The sequence below is a fragment of the Cucumis sativus genome, unplaced genomic scaffold (assembly GCF_000004075.3).
Source record: "Cucumis sativus cultivar 9930 unplaced genomic scaffold, Cucumber_9930_V3 scaffold73, whole genome shotgun sequence".
In the NCBI taxonomy this organism is placed as follows: Eukaryota; Viridiplantae; Streptophyta; class Magnoliopsida; order Cucurbitales; family Cucurbitaceae; genus Cucumis; species Cucumis sativus.
Window position 1 is genome coordinate 45,493 of NW_022279565.1, and position 19,739 is coordinate 65,231.

The following is a 19,739-nucleotide window of genomic DNA, read 5'->3' on the forward strand; positions in this document are numbered from 1 at the left end:
GCTGAACGAATAAGTTCTACGAAGAAAAGCGCAAGTTCTTTGACGAAGCCATAGAAAAGCATTCACTTTTGTTGGAAACAGATCCACTCAATCTGACTGCATTTTGAATTCCACAAAACAAACTACATCAAATTCCTCTGTAGTAACTTCACACGTTCCTGATGTCGCTTCCGCAATTGAGGACTTGTTGGAGCAGACAACTAAGGTAAAATCTGGTTTGAGCTACAATTCCATTACTTCATTCCATTTTTATTTTATTTTTTCCTTCAAATCCTTTTGTTTTCCTTTCTTTTTAAGATTCAAGATCAGAAGTCACCTGGAAAGACTGGCTGCGATAAAAGTATATCCTTCTATTAGGATTGATGTTTTTTATGTTTAAACTTTTGGTTTCGTTTGCATTTGGTTTAATCCTTAATGGTACCAGATTTTCCTACCAGACTGTTCGCTTGTTGGTCAAGACCATTCAGAAACTTCTCCAATTGGTGCTTTATCTAACCAGTGGTCAAAAAGGTAATTTTTGCCGTTGTCTCCTTGATCTTCTTATGGAAAGACCATGCTGAATTGAAGTGTTTAACAAGAACGGTCGCTGCCTGGAAATATAGTGAGACCATTCAACGAAGTCGTTATGAAAGAGTTTATTTTCACTATAAGAGAAATATTTTTTTTATATTCTTTTAGTCTCTACTGATGAATTGCTTCCTAGAACAATATAATTTATAATTTCTTTCAAAATAGGTTCGTTTGAGTAATAGTGTTAATCATAAAACTCAAATCACACCGTTTGCAATGCTTGAAAACCAGTATTCACAAATAAATGCTATCCTTGAGCATTAACTTTTTTCATGGGACATTTGCAAAAATGGTAAAACAAGTTATAACTTTATTATTTGTGAAAATGATCAAATAAAGTCCAGCCCACCCATATAAAAGCCTGGATTTGATTATTTTTGCTATATTTTCAAAATCACAAACCTTAAAGACATTTTTGCAAAATACCTAAACTAATTTGCCACCCAATATAGTTTTCCTTTTTCATTTTAGAAAAACCAGGTTTGGAAATAAAGGCAGTAGGTTATTTCTTTAAAAACTAGCCATTAAATATCCCTGTATTCTAAGTGGATCTTAGCATAATGCAAGCTTTAGTGTTTTTTCGAGAAAGACTATTATGTTCGAACACAATTCAATTTTGCCTTTGTAACTTGGTTTTTGTGACCTTTGTGTCTTGTATTTTCTCAGAGCTGAAAGAAAAGAAGATGTGGGCAATTCTACTACTGAAGATGGGACTGTGGGCATATGTGATGGCTTTAGTGAAACACAAACAGAGTCTCAGGTGTGTGCTATGCAATCCAGAAGGGGGAATGCAACTATACCCAATTCATAATTGTATTTGGAACACTAATAATTTTAGCACAAATTCCATCTTTCCATTCTCTAAGACATATAAACCTTATCCCTCTCACTCTATACCTTGGCTATAGTGCTCTTGCAACATATTAAAATTCTCGTAATTAAAAATTCATACACAATTTAAATTAAATTAAACATCAAGACCCCTGATGAAGATGAATCTCTGTTCATTTTTCTTTTTATTAATAAACAAAAGTTTTTAGGTCCACTTCTTTCAACAACCTCCTCAGGGATCCTTAATTATCTCTTTCCATGTTCATAACTACTCTAGTCATGCAAAGATTAGGGTTCATGGCCAATCAACAATTAATCTGTGATCAAGATATTATAAACGTTATTCACATAAAAACATGAAAAGATTAAGAGCAAATAATCAGATGCATTACAAAGAGTAATTCATAAACTTTGTCTTCATCTATCCCTAGGATTAAGAGTTTAGCTACCCCATACTTCACAATCTAAAACACAAAACTCAATACAAAACCCATAACAAAAATTAAAGGAGAAGAAAAAGAAAAAGAAGAAGAAAAGCTAGTGATTCGTATTATTATCAGACTGTGTATAACAGTATGTGTTTTTTAATATTCTTTGTTTCCAGCTCCAGTGTACCAAAATATTATCACAAACTCCACAATCCTTCTCTTTCCAATCCCTAAACTAAAAGATAATAGATTTAAACAATAAATCAAGTTATTCGAGGTACTTGGATCCTCCCTTCTTGAGATCACAATCTCAAGCCCTAAAACCCAAATATTGCTTCTCTTCTCCATTCCCCTATCCCTCTATTTATAACCAAATGTAACCCACTCCCTAACTATTTATGCCCTCAATACCCAAATAACCCCTAATACCGATCCTATTCGTCTCAAGGTGGTTTCAAAATGTAGACCATTTTGGAGGGGGCAGTGACTGCATTTTTACCATCTTTATTTAATTTCATCTATGTAGAATGCCATAACTCACAGGTTGATGACGGTGAATGGGAGCTGTATCCACAAGTAACTGCTCTATGCATTGGAAATGCTAAATACTTTGGCGGTGGTATGAAAATTGTGCCAAATGCCGATCCTTCCAACAGGAGTCTAGAGGTATAATTCGTTTCTGTGGGATTTTATTTGATCACTTTTTCCTTCCTTGTCTTCTTAACTATGTGATGCTTTTCTTTGCAGGTAGTAATTCTTCAGGATTTCAAGTGGTATGACTTTATTCTGAATTTACACAAAATATACAATGGGACATATTTGACGGTGAAAAACGTAACATCAAGAAGGTTAGTCATCTCTTTAAAAATTATAATGTGCCTAGATTTTCCATTTTGTATTTCAATTTTCTCTCTCCAACGGTCTGTTTTATGTTGGAGACTTGTGGAAGCAGAGGTGAAGAAACTATAATTGAACTGGATTTGCATGGAGCATTGTGATTTTCATTTCTGTCAAGTTTTTGCTTGAGAAAAACTTACACTCAAACTTATATGGAGATGCTTTATTTACCTAGCAGAGAAGCCCTAAGAAAAGTAATATTGTTAAACCTTCTTACTTCTGGCATTCTGATGTATCCTCAACCAAAATTAGAAAGTTATATGATTATCCTTTTTTCCTTGTTAAATCTTTGTCAACGTTGATGAACTCAATTAATCGATATCAATGTAACTCATCCATGGTTGAACATATGATTGAGCATGATTTCACATTTCAGCTCCACCTCATTAAAATTCATTGTTTGGCAATGATGCCCTTTTCTCAATCAAAACTTCCTATTTCTGCTTCTGAGCTTGTTCGTCTGCAATGCAACTATCATCAGTTTATTGTTTTGTTGTTCAAGCAGCGTTCGTTCGATCGAAGTGGAAGAAGTTTCTTGCAGCGGCAGCATATATGTTCAATCTGATGGGGAACACTTGGGGTTTCTTCCAAGGAAATTCCATATTCTACCAGCTGCCATTGAAATGATATGCTGAACATGAGCTCCCTTTTGCAGAGAGAGAAAAACAATAAGCAAAAGCTTCGTAGCCGTAGGATCCTTTTTTTCTAACGGGACTCCTCTCTCAAATTAGAGTAGACAAAGTAAGTTGTTATTTTACTTTTTTTTTTGTATCGAAACCTTCTTTATACAAAAGCTTCATACTTTCATCCATGGCCAAATTAGAAAATAATGTTCACAATTTCTTGTCTTGTTAAATGAAATTTCACATTTTTTGAAAATTTTGGATTATAATTATTTGAAAAACAAATTTTTTTTTTGCTAACTTTACTGAAAATTTTGTTGCTTTACGGGTTACCCTTTTAGTTAATGGTTCTTATTAGACAATTTTTTTACCTTTAAGTTTTTCTCTTTGAAATTTGATTTTCTTAGTCTAATTTTTAAAAACAAAATATTTGTTTTAGTTCTAATTTTTTTTTTTTTTGCGTTTTAAATGGGCTTTATGACAAATAATTCAAATGTTTCTTAAATGGGCTTTTCTTCTCTAACTCCTTTCTACTTTTTCCCTCCTCCCCCCTTCTCTCTCTCTCATTTCAAATTTCTTCCCCCACTTCTTCTCTAACGGCTGCCTCTCTCTCTACTTTCTCTCTCTTCTCCCCTTCTCTCTCTCTCTCATTTCAAATTTCTTCCCCCAACTTATTCTCTAACTTCTGCCTCTCTCTCTCTACTTTCTCCCTCCTCTCCCCTTCTCTCACACTTTTCTGCCGTGTTTAGGATATCTTCTTGTCAAATCGAACATTCAACGTATTTGTAATTGTGATTTTGGAATTAATGTTTGGTCAATTTCTTTTCATATCCACAGAATCAATGATTTTGAAGTGTTGAAACTTTCTTATTTAAATATTTTAAAGAGCTATGAGCTTTGAGGTGGAAAAGTTGTTCTCTCTGTGTTGTTTTTTCTCCCTGTTTTGTGGGGCTGTTTTGGATATGTTGTTTTTGGTTTTGGTTCTTTGGTGCTTTGTTGTCATTTCCTTCGGTGCTTTTGTTTTCTTCATCTGTTTGTGTTGGAACTCCAGTATGTAGTATTTCAATAGTAAACTTTATTGATGAATAACGATGTAAATCCTTAGTACAATATAAGAATGCAAAGACTCTCCAACTGTTTTAATTTTATTAAAGTACATTATATTCAATCTTCATTTTTCTTGGTTCTTCTGTAAATGATATTTCTTCTATTATGGATTTGCATTATACAACACTGCCATATCAAGGCATAAAGTTACGAAAATTAGAAACATACCCTTTGTAGGTGAGAATGTTGTATGTATATATATATATATAAAAATTAGTTATCTTTTTTAGTCCTATATTGTAAAAAAATATGATTGTTTGTTGAAAAAAAAAGGACAAAACAATGGACCAATGGACCGCTAATATGAGTCGGTGAACGAGATAATTAATTCTCTAAATCCATTTAAGCAAAATTAAAAAAAAAAAATCTAATAAAAACCCTACATGTACAGTCTCTCTCATTTCAAATTTCTTTCTCCTCTTCTCTAACGGCCAAGTCTCCCTCTCCTCCCCCCTTCTCTCTTGCTCTCTTGTCTTCTTTGGCCTATCTCTCAACAGAAACCCTATCATACCCATTTTGCGGATCCATCTCCATCTTCTTCTCTTAGTCGCGGATCCAATCTCCATCTTCTTCTCTTAGTCGCGCATCCAATCTCCATCTTCTTCTCTTAGTCGCGGATCCAATCTCCATCTTCTTCTCTCAGTCGCGGATCCAATCTCCATCTTCTTCTCTCAGTGCGTCCTTTCCATTTCTTCGTACACTCCATTTTCGAAACCCTATCATACCCATTTCACCCATCCATCTCCATCTTCTTCTCTTAGCGCGTCCTTTCCATTTCTTCTTCTTCTTCTTTGTTCGTACACTCCATTTTCCCTTTCTCTTCTCAAACCCTAATTCTTCTTTGTTCGTACAACCAAAACCAGTTTAACCAGTGTTGATTCCTCCTCTACTTCGACCTGTGATGCTCTTTTCTTCTTCCCTCGCAATTTCGATTCCACCATCCTCACCGATTTTGGTTGCAATTTCTACTCTCTTCAACCTCAACCTTCTGGATTCCCTCACTCTCACCGGATTGACTTCAATGTCCTTGGAACCTCCACTACTACTACTACTACTCCACTCATCAAAGAATCCGCTGGATTATCAGACGCTCCTCTTCCTTTCCTTTCTAATCCTTGTCTCTCTTTCAACTCCAGCGGTGAGCCCCCGAACGAATCGCATTACTCCGTGAGTTCCCAATTAATTCCATCTTTATTTAATATTCAATTGTCCTCTTTCCATTTGTTTCAATTATTGAATAGAAAGTTACTTGAATGAACTATGTTCTAATAATTTCATGTGGTTCTGGTAAAGCACAGTGCATCCGGTCGAACTTCCCCCATTATGTAATTTTATGGAGGTAGTTTTGTAAATTGGATTGAAACAGGGGCTATTCAATGTGTATGCATTAAAATATAGGTATTGTTTTTCAATTAAATATAAATCGATTGAGCCTCCGATGTGCTAGTAAGCGTCAGATCTCCTCTGTGTATATATAGTTAGGTACTCTTCTTTTTTTTATAGGTTCTGTCATATATATCACGGTCTGAAGTTGTAGCTGAACTTGCTTTCATCTTTAGTTTCTATCACTATTTAAAGGTCAGATTTTGTTCGATTAGAAGAATGTAAATTTGTCAAGGACAATAGCATGCTTAGTTTAATTGTACTCAAATATTGTTAATAAAACAATTGCTTTATTTGTGTTGATACCATTATTTGTGTGGTAGATCTCTTGATTCATTTTGATGTTTGTATTTTGAAGACATACAAAGGTCATAATACTAGTTGCTATTCTTTTTATCTTGGTACGTTTCATTTTTTTTTAATATTTCACTGTCTCTATAATTGATTGTACAAACATATCTCATCATTCAATCACTTTTCAAGTTTTAGATTCTGAAATTTGTACATATTGGGGTTTTCCTTTTTCTTTATTTTGGATTATTTCAAATCTCCAAAGATCTTTCTTGTAACATTTGCATATTTTAGTTTATTAAAATCTTCGAAAGTAGAGGAGAAGGCTCCAAAAGCATTCTGTCTCTCATTGCCTTGCCCTAACATTATCATCTGTGTAAGATGTGCCAATGAGTAGACCATGTTCTTTTACTTTTTTTTCCATAGCTTTTGAACCACTTTCCCTTTCTCTCCTTCTCTTTCATTCTTCTTTTATGTTAATTGGAAGAAGCTTTGAGGCCTCTCTTGAAAATAATGAGGTTTTGAAGGGGATAGAAAGAGAGTGATGGTGGGATCCATCAAAGGTTTGGGATTTCACACAATGTTCGCATCACTCTTTTAAATGTAATTAGAGGTTGAGGAGTTGATCGCCGATCATAGATAAGGAGGGGCTGGTTAGTGGCTTGAAAAAGAATTCAAACAACATTAATTTTTTCTAAAAAATAAAACCAACCTTCCGACGGTTGGTTAACACTCCTCGACAGTCGAGATAGGGTAAGACTTGTATTCTAGTTCTGTTGGTACCTGTATTTGTGCTTCATCACTTCATAATTGTACTTTTATTTATCCCCTTTGTATGTTTCCATGTGTTTCATGTTTGTCTTTTATGTTTCTTCTATTTATATATTTCTTCATGTTCTTCTCCATTCGGGTTTGCTCTTGCGGAGGTTACACATTCATTGTTGTGCTGGTACTTTAGTTAATGATGTCTAGTAATTTTTGTTTTGCAAATTTTCTTGTTAGTGCTCAAGTTTGATTTCATACTGCCTTTAGCATAGCTTTACGATTGCAGAATTCTTGCACATTGCCCTTTTTTATTTTGTTATTACTGATGGACTTATTTGTGATACCTTTAAAGAAGAAAATTTATGGCTATTTGTGTTGAAGTTTATTTTTTGATTATTGGTTGGTTTTTTCCCTCCACTTTTCTTAATATTTTGAAGTGTGTAATAAGGTAAGCAATTTTTTAGTCCCCTAAATTTGTTTTGTTGATGAATTGTTTCCTTTTTTTTTTCTCGGTTTTGTTTTCAGGTTTTCATCATTATTCATTTGGTGGCTAAATATTACTCATGGGTATTTGTTCGATCTTATTTTGTTGTGATCAATTGATATACATAATATGCACTATAAATTTGTTAAATTGTTGGATTATTTTCTTTTTTTAATAAGGTTGGAGGAACCTCAAGGTACGTTTTGTTAAAGCATATTTTATATTGATAAATTTGAAGTTGTCAAGTCTATAACAATGATAATGTTAATACGAGTAAATTTATAGCAAATTTAGTTGACTTAACTTATTTACATGTTGGTTGCTCGGACTCTTGGAAAAACCTTACGTGCATTTTAACCCACGATAAGAGAACTTAAGGTTGTTATGACTTACATATCAGTTTTTGAGATTTTCCTTTATAATTTTTTCATAGACCTTATTGTAGTTTTTTGTTCTTCATTTTTGTTTGTAGGACGTTTCTAGAGAATGCAAGACCATGTTTGAGTGAGAAATTGGTCTCGATGAAAAATTGAGAGTTCAATGAACAGCACATACAATGCAAGTAAATCTACCTACTCAAACCCATCTTCTATTTCTAAAGCAGAAGGGCTTTTGGTGGCTGAACCAAGTGAGTGATTAAGTTTTTTATCACCCGTATTATTTGTTATCACTAGGGAAAGAAAGCTGAGTAGAAAAAGTAGAATGCCAAATGGAAAAAAAAAGATTAGTAAGCAGTGTTATTATTTTAAAATAGAAAACAAAAATTAACATTATTGTTAAACCGAGCCATTCTCGAGAGCATGAAATAGAATTGGATATTACTCATGGGGTTCAGAATTTGGATAGCTTTGTTGTTTCGGTTTCATCACTCGCATATTTGTTGAAAAACTTCCAGTTTGGTTCTTTTACAAGAACATCTATTGAATCAATGAACCACTCTAATTGGATCTTGGACAAAGTGAGGATTTTTTGGAAGTCTACATCTTCAATATTGAACCTCCCCTTTTCGAACTAGATACAGTAGAAAGTGTCTACCATTTTTCAACTTTTGACTTCCATTTCTGAAAAAGATGGAGTTGTAACTCCCCGAGTTTGGCGTTGCCGTCGACGTCACCGTGAGAAGGTGTGGCCGGAATGAAGATAGAAGAGGGTGGGTGAGACGAGAGGAGAGGTTCAATATTTGTTTCCAACTTTTTTACATCAGCTCGATATTAAAAGTGCATTTTGTTAGGATCCCACCTAATAAGGATTACCTCAAGAAGAAAAGATGAACTCAAGAATACTTAAAAAAACATCCAAACATGATTATATATTAGAAGATGAACTCAAGAATACTTAAAAAACATCCAAACATGATTATATATTAGAAGATCTTAATAACAAGTAACAAGTAACCCTAGCCTTTTGAGAGGGTTAGACTCTCCTAAGGTTCCCTTACAAGGAAAACTTTCTCAAAATTCTTCACACCTCTCCCCAACCCCTCTCCTACTATTTATAACAAAAAGACCTAACCAACTTACCATCTATTTATTAATATGACCTTACTAACAACCATTTTCATTTTCTCCTAATAATCCACTATTTTTCTATCTAGGGTCCTTACATTACTCCGCCCTTCGAAGACACCTTGTCCTCAAGGTGTGCTTACAAACTACAAACCTTGAACTCTCTACCATACCCCTGCCATCTCGGAAGAAATTTTATTCAGCTTTGCCTTGAAATTCTATTGGGTTGTAATAATTACACTTGCATGCATCCATCCCTTTAGACTCCAAGAACTTCCCTAATCTTCATTCTTCTCACACGGAAAGTGATCATTAACCAACTGCCATTCCCTGAGCCTAATTCCATGCCACTTGCATTTTAATTTGAAGCTCTTCCTCTCTAATGGGCTAAGCCCACAATTAACTTTATGACCCCATCCCCAAATCAATTTCACGGCCCATACACCATCTTTCTTAGAATTACCAATGAGCTTCAGGCAATTCCTATCCATTTTCAAGTTACATTTCAGGCACACTAACAAATGGGTCTCAATCAATTTAGCAAATTCAAGCACATTAATTTCCTTTCTTTCTTTATGAAGGCTGTATTTCTTTGTTATCATCTCATGTTTGGCCCACCATCCATATTCCAATAGGATTTCCACTTCCTTAGATAAAGCCGTCAATTTATTTTTCTTTGAGGTATAATGGGCCTCATCCCTTACTTTTGCAATCAGCCCAAAAAGCAACATTTTGGCCCACTTTTGATTAAATTCTTTCCCTAATTGCCATCCCACGTGATATACTTTAACCATTGAGGTTTGCATGTGCCAATCCTTCTCCTAGCCTCCACTTTGTTTTCCTGGCCATTTATTACGAATTTGATCCCCAATTTCTCCACCTAAGCCAAGCCCATTTGAGAAAATCTGGCCCTTTTCATTTAATTTCAGCCCACTAAACAAATCATAACTACTATTGTCTCTAATTTTTCGCCTTAACGTCTGACGCTTCACGTGGGTTGAAGAATCGTTTTTCTTCAAGAAATCTTCCCCCTCCTTTCTGAATTTTTTTTGTCCGTAGCTGCTCACTCCCTCTGCAAATATCAAAGCATTCTTCCCGACAATTTCCGATCTCACTTGCAGCCTCGTTGCTATCCGCGTTCCGATAAACTCCCTTTGTGCCTTAGGTCGACTACCTCCAACGCACCCTGTCTCCATCTCCTCTTCCTGTAACTGGACTTTTCGACAATCCATCTTCTTCTTTTTTTGGCCACCGGTGACCGACTCAGAATCTTTCCTCTGCCGCGGTTTCTGTTCATCCCCGCCTCGATTTTCTGTCACAACCCAATATGTTTCCATTCGCCAGCCTCTCTGTGATCCCTGTACTAATTCCATTTCCATTTTCTTCCTTGTCGTTACCCATTCTATCTTACTCCGATGACCTTCGAAATTCCTTTATTCATCTTCTTCATTGCCTAGCTTCCTCATCCCTTCCCTACTTTGATATAACTCGCATGCCACAAAAGAAAGGCAAGGAAAGTAACGTACCTCAACAAAATCTTGGCCTATATATATGATCAGCCTCTCAATGTTGCCACTCCAATGAGCCGTTTCTTCTATTTTCACATATCGTATCCAGGTCGACTTTCACATACTGTTTGATTCTTCTTTTTGTTTTCTTCACTACCACCAAGTATCAATGATCGCTTCCTCAATCGTTTCTTTGCCTTCCTTCTCATCCCTAGTGTTTGCCTCCTTTCCCATGCTTCCGCCTTCTCTGTTCGGTGTTTCCATTTCCACCAAGTGTTTGTCTCTGACCACCTCACCCTTAGTCGTCGGCCATGGGAATACACAGTTAGATTTGGCTTCCTCTTCCCTTCATCTTTTTCATGGTCGTTCTTCGATTCCTTCATCTTCAAGTCATTGTTCCATTTTTGTTTTTCTTCAACTTTAATTTTTTCTAGTTTCTTCTCCGCTCTTTCTTTATCTCTTTGCAGCCCTTCAGAAAGCGTTTGATGTATTGTTTTAGCACTCCTCTCTATTCTTTTTGCCTTGCAATCCACAATCCATTTCTGCATATGCTCCCATGTCCATGGAGTTTCTCCCCTCTCATCCACCTCAAGTTTGCAATTAGCAGCCCATTTAAGTGCTTGCTCCCAAGTCCCTCTCTCAACTGCGGTCGAGTCTTCTTCCATCTCTCCTTTCATTTTCAACACCGATCCCTCCGACGTAGCAGATTCTTCCCGTCGGCAACTAACATTGTTTTCTCGTAATTCCTCTGCCAGCCTTTCGATGCTTTTGGACAACTCCAAAGTTACATCTTTAAGTTCCCTAATGTCCTTCTCATTCTTCTCCAACCTCTCCTCCATTTGTTTTTGCATCCAAGCCTGTGTCATCCCCAAGATGTTACGGCTCTGATACCAATTTGTTAGGATCCCACCTAACAAGGATTACCTCAAGGAGAAAAGATGAACTCAAGAATACTTAAAATACATCCAAACATGAAATATATATTAGAAGATCTTAATAACAAGTAACAAGTAACCCTAGCCTTTTGAGAGGGTTAGACTCTCCTAAGGTTCCCTTACAAGGAAAACTTTCTCAAAATTCTTCACACCTCTCTCCAACCCCTCTCCCACTATTTATAACAAAAATAACTAACCAACTTACCATCTATTTACTATATGACCTTACTAACAACCATTTTCATTTTCTCCTAATAATCCACTATTTTTCTATCTAGGGTCCTTACACATTTCTTCTTGGTGATCCTCAAGAAGGGGTGTATATGGAGCAACCACTAGGGTTTGTTGCTCAGGGGAAGAATGGAAAGGCGTGTCGCCTTTGTAAATCTTTGGATGGACTAAAACATAGTCCACAGGCTTGGTTTGGAAAATTTATTAAGGTGATCGAAAGTTTTGGAATGCAAAAGAGAACGTTAGATCATTCAATCTTTTTTAAAAGATCCGAGAGTGGGGTGATCCTAATCGTAGTATATGTTGATGCAATTGTGGTTGTTGGTGATGATGCTTTAGATGTCCAGTCCCTGAAGACTTTTCTCTATTGCCAATTCCAAATAAAAGATTTGAGCATGTTGAAATACCTCCTAGGAATTTGAGGTAAAAACAGGCAAGAAAGCAATACTATTATCACAGAGAAAATATGGACTTGTTGACTGAAACATGGAAGGTAGGTGCCAGCCATGTAGTACCCCAACGATGCCTAACTTATAGCTCACAAAAGATGGAGAATTGTTGAAAGATTTTCAAAGATATAGGAGGTTAGAGGGAAAACTTAATTACCTTCCAGTGAATCGACTCGACATAGCCTATTTAGTGAGTATTATGAGCCAGTGTATGTCATGCCCTAAAGTTGATCATTCAGCTGCTTTGGAATGATTCAATGTTATCTGAAGGCTGCTCTCGGGTAAGGATTATAGTCATACTAATATTGAATGTTTCTCAGATGTTAATTGGTAAAATCTAAAGAAGACAAAAGATCAACTTCAGGATATTTTGTTTTTGTTGGTGGCAATTTGATGTCTTGGAAAAGTAAGAAACAAAAAGTGGTGTCACATTCAAGTGCATAATAAAAAATATAGAGCAATTGCACAGTTTTTGTGTGAATTGGATATATCAAATTGATTTGGATATATCAACTTTTTTACTATTGTTGAGTTGGGATTTGAAATCACCACACCAGCAAAATTGTGGTGTGATAATCAAGCAGCACTTGATATCGCATTTAATCCGGTGTTCCATGAAGTTAATGACAATTCTATCACTGGTTCTTTTTGTTCTATATCAAGTTCAATAGCTTTTACCTCAAGTTCCTCTATACAATCATCCTCTTCCACTACTTCCAATTCCTCCCCATTTGCTTGAACAACTAACACTCTGAGTTCCTTCTGATCCTTCACCTTACATCTATGGCCTGCACAAAATTTTTCCTCACAACAAAAGCAGAGCCCTTTCTCACGTTTGGCTTGAAACTCAGCATCACAAAAAGTCGTCTTGATGGTCCTTCCCGTCGATTAATTTCTGCAGCCCCTCGAAGTGTGATAGCCCTTACTGGAACAGTACCTTCTGACTTATTGTCATTGGAAACTACATGAAATTGAGTATTTAAAGAAGTAGAAACCTGGGTTTTATCATCCCCTGCACATTTTAAAACAGATTCACCTTTATCACCTCTCGGTTCTCAATTTTTTGGGCCAATTTCATCATTTGAGCAAGCCCAACAGGTTCCCAACATTCCAATTCTGTCTTAATCCAAGGTTTCAAACCATTCATAAATGTCTCTTCTATAACTGTCTTATGCAGAAAAGGCAAAGGTGCCACCAATTTATCAAAAAAAAATTTGTATTCATCCACTGTAGTGTCTTGTTTTATCGTTAAAAATCTGCCCAATATTGATCCCTCACGGTCTGATCGAAATCGAATAATAAGTCTTCTCTTTAAATCTTCCCAATTAACAAACGGTTCACGGTCTTCATGAGATCTATACCAATCCAAGGCTGCACCATCAAAACTATCTTCTCTAACTCATTAAGTTTGTGTATCTGAAAATAACGTTCTGCTCTAAATAACCAAGAATTCGGGCAATACCCGCGAAAACTGGCATGTCAATTTTCTTGAATTTGCTTTGATCCCCTGCAGATTCTTCTCCTTCCAACTTGGTGTATTTTTCTTCCGATTTTCCTCCCATCACAAATGAATCACTGACATCAATCATAGTTTCTTTCTTGTTGGACGAACCTTCTGGAACTTCTTCCCATGTTGTCTTTCCCTTAATCATTCCTTAAGTATATTTCATGAAAGTTCGTTGTTGCTGCTGTTGTTGTCCAGCCTGCTCACCCAGCCTTTCAATGCTCTTTGCCAACAATGAAATATCTTCCTTAATAGCTTCCTTTCTATGGGCCTTCTTTTCTTCTTTTTAACAATGGTGTAACAGTTTGATCCATCTCTGGTCTTTACTGTTAAACTTAAATCTCTTAAGAATGATTTGTTGGGTGCACAATGGGTAACCCTAAAAAAATATGAATTGTGGTGTTTAAGTTAGTTTAATCAATGATTCTTCGTTTTGTAATTTGATTTCTTTTATTTTTTCTCTACTCATGAAATGTTTTGCTCGACCTGTATATTTTTGTAGGCTCAGGGAAAGTTTTTGAATTGCCTTCTGAAGGAGTGGGGTTGCAATTTTTAGCGTCCTTTTTTATGGAGCTTCTTTGAGTTTTCTTTCTTTATTTTGGGATTTGTTCTTTTTCAGTTCCATCATGCTGTCTAAAGTTTTGGACTTGAAGGGTTTGTCTTCATCTTCCTTCTTCTCCAACGATTTACGTCATACAGATGAGGTATAGATAATTACATCCTTGGTTTTTCATTTTTCTTCTTTTTCTAGCTTAAGAGATTGCTTGTTCTTGCAGTTCATAGTACTGCATTTTTTTGGATCTGTTTCTTCAGTGTCCCCCCACATCGTTTCTGTTTCCTTCATATTTCTCATTTTTTTTTCTACTCATGAAATCTTCATCTTCTTCATCCAAGTATTACACAAGCATTTGGTATAATAAAATCTCTGTTCAAACAGTAGTTTGGATTGCTAACAGAGATACATACACCTATTTCAAATCCATCAGTTTCTTTCTTGAAATTTCAAAATGGTAACTTAGTTCCTTCTTCCAGTAGGAGTCTTTTCCCTGAGTCCTCATTTCCTTCAGTCACTTATCTTCTTTTCCTCCATAGCATTATTGTAAATTTTCTGGTTATTTTCACCTCCACTCTTTATTTCTCCATTTTGATTTGAGTTTCATTCATTTCTCATTTTTGTTTTGGAATCAATCTTTGAAATACGTGTGTTTAAGTGTTAAGTGTAATATATATTTACAAAGGAAAATCAACTTAGGAAGGGATTAATGACATGGGGTGCACGTAAATCTTAAAACCTGATGTATTTGACAAGCTTGGAAGGCTGACAATTAAAGTACAAATGGACAAACTGGTCTTTTGTGTAGAGACAAACTGGAAAATAATTATCAGTCTAAAGCTACAGTACTCAAGAGACAAAAGAGTTAAATTGAAATGTTCATAAGACCTTTTACATGTCTTCATCAACATAATACTTCAAATACAAAGCTCAGCCTCTTTTTTGCCACTCCATGGCATCAGTATCCCAGCCCATTAGTCATTTTTCTTCAAAACTTAAACCAGGTTATGGAAGGCATATTTGAGAGTGTTTTTAGAAACTAGTTAACAAAGTTGATTTTTATTAATAAATGTTTTGTTAAAAGTGTTCTTCGACTGTATTAAAACTTTGATATTGGATAAGGGAAAGATTCAATTCAAAAACATGCTTTCTTGTTCAAAGTTGCTATATATTTATTATCATTTTTTTGTTGTTATGAGTGATTTCTTTACTGGGTTTATTGGAAATGGATGAAGAAACAGTTCCATAATTTCCTTATCGTTGCAGGTACCTTTTTCCTTGCTCTTCATGGGTTTTGTTATTTATCTCTTTTACTTATTTGTCTGATTTGGTTGTTCTTAAAGTTTATGTACTGTTTTTATCAAATATAAGCCCTACTTTTTAGAATCTTCCAACTTTTTAATGATTAAGAAACTTTCTTCTCCGTACCCTACAACTGCTAGTTCTTACGTAAGTGTGAAATTTTGATCATTTTTAGTAAATTATTCGATCCCACTCACTCTATGTGGGTATTTATTATATGGGATTCCATTGACCATTTAACCAATACTTTCAACCAAAGTATTAGTAGCATTCATGGTTTTAGCCAAGTGTTATGCAGCTGCATAGAAGAAAGGAAATAGTAATTAGGAAACCATTTCTTGTCTCGATTTTGTTTTAACAAATAGTGTTGGAGAGAACCTTTTTATTTCCTTCTATTTCAGTTGTTTTTTTGTGTTTTTGAAACTTAATTTTTGAAAGGCGATCTCTTAATTAATGTTTATGATTTGTTTTGTTTAATCTGTTGCATTACTTTCTTGTTTGACTATGTGGTACATATGAATTGTGGTGCTTAAGTTAGTTTAATCAATGGTTCTTCGTTTTGTAATTTAATTTCTTTTATTTTTTTTCTACTCATGAAATGTTTTGCTCAACCTGCAGATTTTTGTAGGCTGGAGGGAAGTTTTTGAATTGCCTTCTGAAGGAGTGGGGTTGCAATTTTTGGCGTCCTTTTTTATGGAGCTTCTTTGACTTTTCTTTATTTATTTTGAGATTTGTTCTTTTTTTATTCCATCATGCCGTCTAAAGTTTTGGACTTGAAGGGTTTGTCTTCATCTTCCTTCTTCTCCGACAATTTACGTCATACAAATGAGGTATAGATAATTACATCCTTGGTTTTTCATGTTTCTTCTTTTTCTAGCTTAAGAGATTGCTTGTTCTTGCAGTTCATAGTACTGCATCTTTCTTCAGTGTCTCCACACATCATTTCTGTTTTCTTCATATTTCTATTTTTTTTTCTTCCTTGCATTCCCTGTGCATGTTGGAGTTTGGAAGTCAGCTAGTGTGCCAAATCACCATGGTTCATGCATTTATCTTCTTTTTCTGTTTTGATTACTTTTGGTTTCTTGTGTTTTTATCTTTGTATATTTGATCTTTCAAGTGACAGGATATAGTTTGTCATTAATTGATTGACCACCACATATTTCCTATTCTATATCATGAGAAATGTAGAATGTCTAGGGGTTCTAAAGAGGCATTTGGAAATTAAAATGATTTTGAATCTGATTATAGTGGAAGGTAATTCTCATAATTAGGAGCATTAACATGACATATAATGCATGAAAAGTGCAATGTTTGAAGACACTAATATGTGATTATCCCACTTCGTAGTAGTAACAAAATTTATCAGTTTTTTATGATGTATAATTCATGAATTCCAAGAGATTTCAAATAACTTATATATATTTTTTATAAGAATTAATTTTTTTATGTTGTTTTGTATGCCGTAATGACGCTTTGTTTGTTTGATAGCCATGACTGTTTGGCTCAACTTTTGCAACATCGCTAATCTCACAAAATAACAATTCTGACCCTATTATGTTTGGCGTGAGGAATCTTGGAGGATTTATTGACCTCCTAGATAGATGGTCATTGTGATTTGACCCACTACTATTTAAAGACTTTTAGTTTGTTCATTTCTTTGATGATTATGCCTACCCACATTGGTTCTTGCTTAAACAACATTACTTGACTTAAAGTGTATAGTACTCTATTCCCTCTGGGTTGCCACCACACACACATGTGCACACATACCCAAAGAATAAAAATATAAAGAAAGTCATCAATTTTGCATAGTTTAGCCAGTTTCAATTTTTCCCAAACCTATATAGTTGGTTTTACTTTGCTTTATATATTTTATGGACTTCCTCTGTGCATTTTGATGGTGGGAATTTCTAACAAAAGGGTGTTTTTTTTAAGCAAATTAAAGGATTGGATTAGAGGTGGAATTTATATTTCCAAAACTATCTCATTCACCCTATCTATTGTGTTGTAGTGTGGTGAGGACTTTCATGTAACTGAAAGATGTGTTTCTTCAATGTTTATGAACAACTAGTAACATATCATGTTCTTCATCATCTGTGGAAAAGTTTTCAATATGTGAGTGCCTGCCAGAGAACTCCTTGGAAAATCATGATTCATTTCTTGTGAGAGACTAGAATGCAAGTCTTATCCTGAATAGACATGTTGGAGCTGAAAAAACATCCAATTATTTTTCTCGAAGCAATGAAGTCAATATGATGAATTCTCAGTATGAGAGTAGTCTTTTCTCAAGTTCTTTATCAAATATATTTACTAGGAAGTGTAAGTTTCTTGATTCTTTCTTCACATATTTGTACCTAATAAGGAGATGAACTTTCAAATAAGTTCTAAATGAGCCAGATTATAGCAAATGGTTTTAGCCAAGGGAAACGACATATTGACTTTTTTCACTGGATGGATTGACTATAGCAAATGGTTTGATCTTCCTCCCACCACCACACCCACATCCATACCTCTGTGATGCCCAAGTTCTTTAATATTTCCTTGTTGCTATCTTAGATGATGTATAATGTTTATTATTATTTTTTTATGTATGTTACATTGCATGTGCTTTCTTTTTTTCTAATTATCTCGTGGCTTGCACAAACATTGTCTATTTAAATCCATTAGAGGTGAAATGATGTCGTTGATGGTGAAGTCTAAGACAGAAGATTCTGTCTTATGTGAAGTTATTGATGGAGGAGAGCTCAAGTCCATGAGACATTTAAATGTTCGAGGGAAAAGTGCTACACTTCCTTCAATTATTGGTTGGATTGAATAAGCATATCCTATAGATTTCACCTTTTCGCGAAGTTTCTTCTTTTCGGAATTTTTCTATAAGTAATTTTATTTTTTTGTTTGTGACTCAATGAATTTGTTGTTTGCTTTTTGCTTTTTGCTGAGAAGGATTTAGATGATATTAAATTTGGAGTTGACAACAAAGTAGTTCATGAGTTGAAATATCTCAAGAGTAAATAGCTTCAGATCTTTATGTTGTGCTTATAAAGACAATTTGGATGTTGCATTTTTGCTAGTCTGTTCTACTACAAACTTATTAACTTATCTGACTCTACAGGCTGTGATGCTGATATTAATGTGATTGTAAATATAGAAAGTGTATACTCCATACCAAATTTGCATTCAATTATTACAGCTTCTGATGGGGTAATTGTTTGCATTTTTTTACAGCTTCGTTAATGTTGAATTTCATTCAAAGGTTTTCAATTTTGTTGGTAGTCTCGGGCTTTGTTGCTAATTGAAGAACATTATTTATTTTCATTTTAGGCAATGGTTGCTAGAGGTGATCTTGGTGCATAACTTTTTATTGAAGAGGTTCCTCCTGCAGGTAGTTAACTTTTTCAATAATAATAATATTAAAAAAAGAAGCTATCTCTTGGGTACCCTAGATAATTTTTCTAATTATCTTAAATTCATGTATTTTTTAAGCTTATGCAAAATTGGGAAGTTTTAGTTTCATGTTTAGATATATATACATGTTGGGACGAATCAAAATGAAATTCAGCATTTGGGTTGTTTGCTTTTGACTAGTTCAAATGAATGGTGTGGTTTAGCTTGTTTGGCTCAATGAAAAGATTATTAAGAACTTGTTTAGTCAAGCTGATTTTCTGTTGTTGCGGTTGGTTTCAATTAATTTAATAGCATGAGACTTTCTCTTTCTTTAGGTATGCTTCATGTTTTGTTGACTATGTTGAAAACATACCAACTTAAAGCTTCTAAAACCTATCTATCTTGAATTTAGACTTGTTTCATCTTTTTTCATATTGATAATTCTAATATTTAGGCTTTGTGATATTAATAATCCAGACTTGTTCCAATTTCTTGTTCTATATTTATTAGTGGTTGGTTGAATTAAAGTATAGTATTGAAGTCTTAGGGTGGTATTAAAGAGCTATGATTTAAATTAAAATTACACTTTAATCTATGTACTTCTCAGGAGTTAAAGTTCTTATCAATGCTTTTATCAAATCTCACTGTGGCTGCTTGTGATGCTGGTCTCCGGTCACAGGAGATAAAGTTGGAATGGGGCATGGGCTTAGCTAAAAACCGAGAAGTAAAAGCTGAACTTATGGAGTTAGAACTCGAGAAAGATAGACCATTTGCACGGTCAAGGTAAAACTAAGCACTCTTAGTTTTCAATTTTATTTATACTTTTACCGGTGTGTCACTCTAATAGCTACACGTTGAATGGTTTAGGAAATGATACTCTCCAGTTTAATGTTTATTATCTTCTTTATTCTCTTTCCTTTTAGCACTGAAGAACTTTTGGACTATTGTTTTGGCCATACAGACAATTTCCCACAAAATTTTGTTGTTTT

At 34.8% G+C, this 19,739-nt stretch overlaps 1 protein-coding gene across 4 annotated transcripts; it reads left to right on the plus strand.

The window, feature by feature from the left end:
* Window positions 1-27: 27 nt before the first annotated feature.
* Window positions 28-19,645, plus strand: LOC116406205 (sphingoid long-chain bases kinase 2, mitochondrial-like). Of its 4 annotated transcripts, XM_031889900.1 has the most exons (14): window positions 28-205; window positions 298-340; window positions 425-510; window positions 1,237-1,330; window positions 2,373-2,495; window positions 2,577-2,677; window positions 7,421-7,462; window positions 7,748-7,757; window positions 7,852-8,007; window positions 14,131-14,215; window positions 15,985-16,196; window positions 18,479-18,567; window positions 18,688-18,748; window positions 19,358-19,645. In XM_031889900.1, the coding sequence occupies exons 1-9, from the start codon at window positions 162-164 to the stop codon at window positions 7,885-7,887; spliced, it is 579 nt and encodes a 192-aa protein (XP_031745760.1). In that variant the 5' UTR covers window positions 28-161; the 3' UTR covers window positions 7,888-8,007; window positions 14,131-14,215; window positions 15,985-16,196; window positions 18,479-18,567; window positions 18,688-18,748; window positions 19,358-19,645. The 4 variants fall into 4 exon arrangements, with proteins under 4 accessions (XP_031745760.1, XP_031745759.1, XP_031745761.1 ...); XM_031889899.1 differs by lacking the exon at window positions 7,748-7,757; XM_031889901.1 differs by lacking the exons at window positions 7,421-7,462; window positions 7,748-7,757; window positions 7,852-8,007; ... (3 more) ...; window positions 18,688-18,748; window positions 19,358-19,645 and adding an exon at window positions 5,960-6,033.
* The last annotated feature ends 94 nt before the right edge of the window (window positions 19,646-19,739 follow it).